We start from the raw sequence: 8,515 nt of genomic DNA on the forward strand, positions 1-8,515 counted from the left end.
CTGCGCCACGCTACCTTCAGTTACCGGCTGCCAAATATTAGCCTAAACTAGCAATTTAGTATACCATGCACATCTAGTGTGTCTTTCAAAATATGCCGTAGGTTTTTGTACTAAACTTCGTTCTACCCAGTATCTATTACACCCTTCCCTGCATTACACCCTGCAAGCTATTACTCTGCAAGAGACAGGCGTCTAACAATAAGGTTGGGGGAGCATGAATATGTTTCCACTTTTCGAGGTTTTTATTTGAGTTGTGGTGATTTCAAGTGCTCTAAAGGTCTCCATTGCACAGGTAGTTATTGCTTCAATTGTTCTGATGGGTTGTGCATGGAAAGCTGTGCGAAGTGAAACTCGTGATCCAGCGTGACCATGCCCGAGGCTACCTAACCATGCCCCAATCTGCAACCAAGCATGGGGTGGACAGAATTCTGTCTCAGATAGGATACTCAAAAGTCTGTGGTAATTTTTTACTTGGGTACCTGTATGGTCGACGGAGGGAAGAGCTACGCTAGCTGCAGGGTTTCGAGTATTGTCGTGCGGGGCAAAAGCTGTGAGGCATCAGCTAACATTGTGACGTCACTGAAAATGGTTTTGCATCGATCGGGATCGGGGTTCTCTCGGGCCGACTGAAGGCCATAAGGCTTTTGCTTGTGATATGGTCACTGGTATTCGGCTGGGTATGTGACGTCACTGGTCGTGAGTGTAAAGGCTCTTTTGGGTCCACTGAATGCCGTAATGCATCAGCTGGCCATGTGTCGTCACTGGTATTCGATTGAACATCAGGCGCGGCCGGCCTCGTTCCATCTTTACTTTTCGTACCTGTCTGCCGCAAGCATTTGCGTGCCGCATAAAGGTTTGACCGAATTACCCCAATGTGTGACGTCCCTAATCATCACTTCATACGAGTGCACTTAGGCCTCACGACCACGGTGTGTCGTGGTCCGTGAAGTATCACCGGATAGCGTGACGTCACTGGTATTCGAATAAAAACTGGCGCAACAGGCCGTGCTTCATTTTTACCTTTGTACTTGTCTACTGCAAGCATTGGCGTGCTGGATGAAAGCTGCCGAACCACCTGAGTGTATGACACATGGCCATGAGTTCCACGGTGCTTTTCGGCCAACTGAAGACCACAAGGTGTCAGCTAACGACGTCACTGCTATACGACTGTAAGACGTCAATGGCCGTGGGTTTCCACGGGCCCTATAGGACCGACGAAATGCCGTTAGGCATCAGCTGGCGATATGACGTCACTGGTATTTGGCTGAACATCAGGCAACAGGCCATGCTCCATTTATACCTTTCGTACATGTCTGCTGCAAGTATTGGCGGATTTTTGCGGCCAACTGAAGACCATAAAGCAGCAGCTAACGATGTGACGTCGGCTGGCACTCGACTTGCGTGTCGCTGGTCATGAGGTTTTACGGCCTCTTTTGGGCGACGAAAGGTCATACGGCACTGACTGAAGATGTGACGTCACTGGTATTCGAATGAACTTCGGGCGCGACAGACCATGTTCCACCTTTATCTTTGGTACCTGTCCATTGCAAGCATTGCCGTGGAAGGCTCTGCCAAATTACCTAAGTGTGTACGTCACTGACCATTAATTTGCACACTCTTTGAGCCTACTATAGGCCACAAGGCATCAGCTGACGATATGATGTCACTGGTTCGACTAGACATCATGCGCAACAGGCCATGCTCCATCTAAGCCATGTTTCGTCTGTACCTTTCGCACCTATCTACTGCAAGTATTCGCGCGACACAGGGGCTCTGCCGAATTACCTGAGCGTGTGGTGTAACTAGTTATGAGTTAACGCGGGTTTACTCTGGCTGACTGAAGGACATCAAGCATCAGCTGACGATATGACGTCACTGGTATTCGACTAACTCAGGCGCGACAGGCCATGTTCCATCTTTACCTTTCGTACCTGTCTCTTGGAAGTATGGGCGTGCTGAATGAAGGCTCTGTCGAGTCTCCTGAGTAAGTAACGTCACTGGTCAAGAGCTTTTTACGGGACCTTTTGTACCCCCAAACGGTATAATGCATCAGCTGATGATATGACGTCACTGGTGTCCGACTTAACATCAGGCGCGACAGGCCATGTTCTATCTTTACCTTTCGTACCCGTCTATTACAAGTATTGACGTGCTGAATGAAGGCTCTGTCGAGTCTCCTGGGTGTGTAACGTTACTGGTCATGAGTTTTTTCTGGCTCCTTGGAACCCTCTATAGGGAAAAATGCATCAGTTGACGACATGATGTCAATGGTGTTCGACTTAACATGAGGCGTAACAGGTCATGTTCCATCTTTGCCTTTCGTACCTGTAAAGTATTGGTGCGTTAAATGATGGCTCTGCCGAGTCACCTGAGTGTGCGACGTCACTGGTCATGAATTTTTACCAACTATTTTTGGCTGAGCGAAAGCCATAAGGCATCAGCTAACAAAATGACGTCATTGGTAATCCACTGAGTGTGTGACGTCACTGGTCATGAGCTTTTACGGGCCTTTTTTGGCCGGGTTCAGGTCATTAGGCATCAGATAACGTTGTGGCGTCACTTGTATTCGAATTAACATCAGTTGCAATAAGCCATGTTTCATCTTTACCTTTCGCACCTGCCTACTGCAAGTATTCGTGCGCTACAAAAAGGCTCTGTCGATTCGCCTGAGCGTGTGGTGCAACTGGCGAGTTTGTGCAGGTTTACTCTCGGGCTGACTGACGGACATCAAGCATCAGCTGACGATATGACGTCACTGGTAATCGACTAAACTCCAGACGAATCATCTGAGTGGGTGACGTCGCTGGTCATGAGTTCATACGGATTCACTTGGGCCGCCCAAGGCTACAAAGCAACACCTCCCGTGAAGCATCACAGGATGATATGTCGTCACTGTTATTCGACGTAACATCAGGTCCAACATGCCACGTACTTTCTTTACCTTTTGTACTGTTTATTAAAGGTATTGACGTGCTGAATGAAGGCTCCGTCGAATCTCCTGAGTGGTGACGTCACTGGTCACGAGTTTTTTACGGGCTCTTTGAACCCATTTTAGGTTATAATTCATCAGCTGACGACATGACGTTACTGGTGCTCGACTAAACATCAGGCGCAACAGGTCATGCTCCATATTTGCCTTTCGTACCTGGCTGCTACAAATTCGCGTGCTATATGAAGGCTCCGCCGAATCATCTGAGTATGTGACGTCACTGATCATCAGTTGGTAGGAGGTCACTTGGCCACCTACGGCTACGGAGTTCCCAGCAGAGGTGGAGATGCACCATAGTTAAGCACACTAATTTTATTGTGCGCACCATTAAGTAACAACTTCAAACGCAACGGGCTGTTTCAACGACTAAAATTTTGAACAAACGTAAACACAAAACAAAGGTGATCCCAGCCCACAAACCGACGTATATGCAAAGCTATTCCGCCCGACATCACAGGATGCGCCCCTGAGCACTACGGTCCGGAATGCCCTGATGGCTAAATAAATCAAGGGCGCCGCCTAGCGGCCATAAGTCTGGGCCACAGCCCGAATATCAGTGACGTCATATGGTCAGGTGATGCTTGATGTCCTTCAGTCAGCCCGAGTAGAGCCCGCGTAAACTCATGACCAGTTACACCACCTGCTCATGATTCGGCAGAGCCTTTATGTAGCGCGCGAATACTTGCAGTATAGAGGTGCGAAAGGCAAAGATGGAACATGACCTGTTGCGCCTGAGATTAAGTCAAATACCAGTGATGTCATATCGTCAACTGATGTCTTGTACCCTATAGGTACAAAAAAGCAGCCCGTAAAGAACTCATGACCAGTGACATTACACACTCAGGAGATTTCACAGAGCTTTCCTTAAGCATGTCAATGCTTACAATAGACAGGTACGAAAGGTAAGACGAAACATGGCCTGTCGCGCCTGGTGTTAAGTTGAATACCAGTGACGTCAAATCGCCAGATGATGCTTGATGTCCTTCAGTCAGCCCGGGTAAACCCGCGTAAACTCATAACCAGTCACACCACACGCTCAGGTGATTGGGCAGAGCCTTTATGTGGCGCGCGAATACTTGCAGTAGATAGGTGCGGAAGGTAAAGATGAAACATGACATATATCTGATGCTTAATTGAATACCAGTGACGTCATATCGTTACCTGATGCCTAATGGCCTTAAGTCGGCCCAAAAAGGCGCGGGAAAACTCATGACCAATGGCGTCACACACTTAGTGGATTACCAGTGACGACATATCGTTAGATGATGCCTAATGGCTTTCCCGGCCAACAATAGCCTGTAAAAACTCATGATGACGCACTCAGGTGATTCGGCAGAGCCATCATTAGGCTCGCCAATACTTAACAGGTGCGAAAGGCAAAGATGGAACATGACATGTTGTGCCTGATGCTAAGTCGAACACCAGTGACATCATATCGTCAACTGAAGCATTATACCATATAGGGGGTTGAAAAGCCCGTAAGAACTCTTAACCAATGACGTGATATAACACGCGAATGCTTGCAGTAGACAGGTACGAAAGGTAAAGATGGAACATGGCCTGTTGAGCCTGATGTTGAGTCGAATACCAGTGACGTCATATCATCCCGCGATGCTTTACAGGATATGATGCTTTGTTGCATTGGGCTGCCCAAGTGAACCTGTATAAACTCATGACCAGTGACGTCACGCACTCAGATGGTTCAGCATCACCTTGATATAGCACGCGAATGCTTGCAGTAAACAGGTACGAAAGGCAAAGATAGAGCATGGCCTGTTGCGCATGACACCTAGACGAAAACCGGTGACGTCATATGGTCAGCTGATGTGGTATGGCTTACAGTGGGTTCAAAACAGTCTATACAAATTAATGGTTAGTGACGTTACACACTCAGGTAATTCGGCAGACCCTTCCTTCAGCATTCAAATACTTGCAATGGACAGGTACCAAAGGTAAAGATGGAGCATGGCCATGGCCGCCTGAATTGTATTCGGATACCAGTGACGGCACATCTTCAGTTAATGTAGTATGACCTTTCGTCGGCCCAAAAGAGGCCGTAAAATCTGATCACAAGTGACATCACACACAGTCGAATGCCAGTGACGTCACATCATTAGGCTATGCTTTACGGCCCTCAGTTGGCCCCCAAAGATCCATAAAAATGCATGACCAGTGACGTCACACACTCACGTGATTTGGTAGCTTTTATTCATCACGCCAGTGCTTGCAGTAGACAGGTACGAAGCTAAAAATGAACCTTGACCTGTTGCGACCAATATTTAGTCGAATATCACTGACGTCACGATACCCAGTGATATTTCACGGAACATGATACACCGCGGGCCGTGGGGCCTAAGTGCACTCGTATCAAGTGTGATTGTGACGTCACACATTCAGGTGATTCGGTCAAGCTTTATTCGGCACGCAAATGCTTGCAGCAGACAGGTACGAAAGGTAAAGATGGAATAAGGCCCGTTGCGCCTGATGTTTCATTGAATACCAGCGACGACATGTCGTCAGGTGATGCTTTACGGCATTCATTGCACCCAAAAGAGCCCTAAAGCCTCACAACCAGTGACGTCACATATCCAGTCGAATACCAGTGACATCATATCGCTAGCAAATGCCTTGTAGCCTTCAGTCGGCCCAAAAGAACCCAGATCGATGCAAACCCATTTTCAGTGACGTCACTACGTCGGCTGATACCTAACAGCATTTCTCCATCATGGCAGTACAGGAACCCTGCAGCCAGCGTAGCTCTCTCCCCACCGTCGGCAATACAGGTACCCAAGTAAAAAAAAGCCAAGTCTGTCAGGGTCAGATTTTGTTTGTCTTAGTTACCTCCTTAAACATTTTTCTGTGTGATCTGGTTTGCTTCTTTTGTTTTACCAAGAATGTGTATTATAGGACACATTTTCATTACTTATTGGTTCAATTAAATCATTTCAGCCCAATATGTTGATTAACCACTGCAAACTGAAAGGTTTGCCCCATCTCTTTCCTAGTGTCATCTTACCAAAACCTGCCAAGGTTCCTGGTCCCAACCATTGCAGACACCTAGACAGTTAAGTCATGTCACATCAAGTGGAGGAGCAGTGGCATTTGAGAAATATCAATATACAAACACTGTAAATCTGGGCCTTATTTGCAATGTGCTCTACCCTTATTATATACCCACCATCCAGCATTGTTTCCTGTGTAAGACAGTGGAGCGGTAATGGGTTGACAGTGGTAAAGCAGTAACATCTTTGTGTGGCCTTCCTGGTAAAGAAATATGGTAGGAGCAGGATATATCAATAAGATATGGTAAATGTTCACACAATCTGCATGTGTAAACCTGCCCTCATCCCACCTAGGCACCCAATGCCACATGATTATGCATAAAGTGAAAACCTAACAGCATAGGACCTAACTTAACTTAGTTCATTCTAGCCTAAGCCAATACATGTCTGACCTACAACCCTTCCCCTTTCCAATCATTTTATCCTGAAACATACTGTAATTACACCAGGTATTGAGGAACATGACCTGATCTTTAACTTGTCATTTTGAAAGTTGGGAAAGAATGTAGTTTCAGTAACTCTCATAGTAACCTCATGTGTTGTCCATTTATTTCTTGACAATATACTTTCATATCTTCACTTCTGCTTTTTGCTCATAATTTGTATCTCCATTATTTAAAGACCTAGCATCATGCTCATCCCTGTATGTTTTACATTTTAAGATATTTTTAGATTTAATTTTTGCCTATCTTTTATTTTACATTTCACATGTATATCCTTACCTCTGACATTCATCCACTTTTACCATTTGTGCATTCTGCTGCAGGGTACCTACCAGGGCCAGGGACATTTCTTGTATGTTAGTTGACTGTGGAGTGTGTAATGCATTTACCACCTGATATTTGAATGTGTGTTGTGCAGTGGCATCACCAGAGTTGTCAGCTGAGACATTAAGAAAAGGTGTTATTTAGATTAAGTCATAAAAAGTGCATAAATGCCCAACTGCCCACACATGACTCATTCATTGTTTTAACTTTCCATCTTTCCTGGTAGTGGTGTTAAGGTGGTAACAGTGCTCGGCTGTTGACCTACCAATCTTGGGTTCTGGCCACTGCCACATCACCACTGTATCCCTATAAAGGTCCAGTCATGAGATGGCTCTGAAAGTCATTGAGATGTCAAGCTGGAATAGTCATTGTCATGCCATGTCATCATGGCATTTCTGTCTTTCCACTGTTAAATATTGAAATATATTATTAATATTATAGCTCTGGGTCATGTGTAAATGTGTAGATTGTGCATAGATATATAACATGTATGAATGTATTTAGGCTCTATTTCTGCATATTTATCATATGCTCTTAAAGGTATAGGCCCTATGGTGCTATCATTCAGGTATTTTATTGATGCAATCAGCTGATACATTTATCAGGAAACATTCATGCAAAAGTATGAGTTACCTGTAGCAGTTATCTTTGCATCATTAACTTACCCAAAACACTATTTGCAAGACCATAACATTTTATTGCTCTGGGTTTTTATTCAATGCGCCACACTATGGTAGCAAACTTCATCAACTAATGATAATCTGATTGCCATTACATCCTGCAAATAGCAGAATCATTTGCATTATGTGAAAATGCTCCTAGATGGCTTGTGTTGAAATGGGGTTGTTTGACATACATGAAGTGCTAGGATGGTTTGTTTTGAAACATGTGCTTTACATCAATGAAAAGAGTTATTCACATGCTGTAAAGTCCATCCTTTTTGGCTTAGTTCAGTGCGGTTCAAGATAGTAAGAGCAATATCTACATCGGTGCTAAGCCCATGTTGTCATGACTCCTGACATCTCCCATGTTGCATACTGTTCTGACTGATGCCTGCTCGCTGGCCCAGTTGCAGACATCTGTTAGCATTGGAGACTCCAGTGAACGTGCCAGGAGCCAGCCAGCCTGAGTTGAGTCGGCAGCAGCGTGACAACACCTGCGTCAAAATGGCCGACAACAGTCCGCTTCTGGTGAAACAGCTGACAGCCGAGGACTTCAACCCGGCGCGCTTCGTGCAGGACGTGACGCAGCAATGCGTGGGCGGCCTGGAGCTGCGCCAGCATCGCCAACTGATTCAGCAGATCGCTGAGAGCACGAGCAGCGAGCTCAAGAAGAATGTTTACCGTAACTACCAACAGTTCATCCACACGGCCAAGGAGATCCAGTACCTGGAGGGCGAGATGTACCAGCTGTCGCACCAGCTGACGGAACAGCGCTCGCTGCTGTCCTCGCTGTGCGACGCGCCGCCGGCGACCGCCGCGCTGCAGGCACCGCCGCCGGCCGGCCAGCCGGAGCCGGCGCCGGCGGCGCGCGAGCCCGCGCCGGACGATCTGGAGGAGCGCCGCCGCCAGCTGCTGCAGCTGATGGACCGTGTGGAGGGCGCGGCGCACATCCGCGAAGTGCCCAGCCGCTACCAGGTGTACGAGAGCGACCTGGTCGAGCCTCGACCAGGACTCGACTCGGCCATCCAGCTGTGC

General features: G+C 46.8%; 1 protein-coding gene across 1 annotated transcript; it reads left to right on the forward strand.

Moving 5' to 3' along the window:
* Positions 1-166: 166 nt before the first annotated feature.
* LOC119103626 (exocyst complex component 8) lies at positions 167-8,473 on the forward strand (the record flags this gene model as incomplete). The annotated part of the gene is made up of 2 exons (XM_037227601.1): positions 167-292; positions 7,888-8,473. A coding segment is annotated over exon 2 (489 nt), but the record flags the coding sequence as incomplete, so codon positions are not given.
* Between the last annotated feature and the right edge of the window lie 42 nt (positions 8,474-8,515).

This window comes from Pollicipes pollicipes, unplaced genomic scaffold (assembly GCF_011947565.3).
Source record: "Pollicipes pollicipes isolate AB1234 unplaced genomic scaffold, Ppol_2.1 Scaffold_1045;HRSCAF=1212_pilon_pilon_pilon, whole genome shotgun sequence".
Lineage (NCBI taxonomy): Eukaryota > Metazoa > Arthropoda > Thecostraca > Pollicipedomorpha > Pollicipedidae > Pollicipes > Pollicipes pollicipes.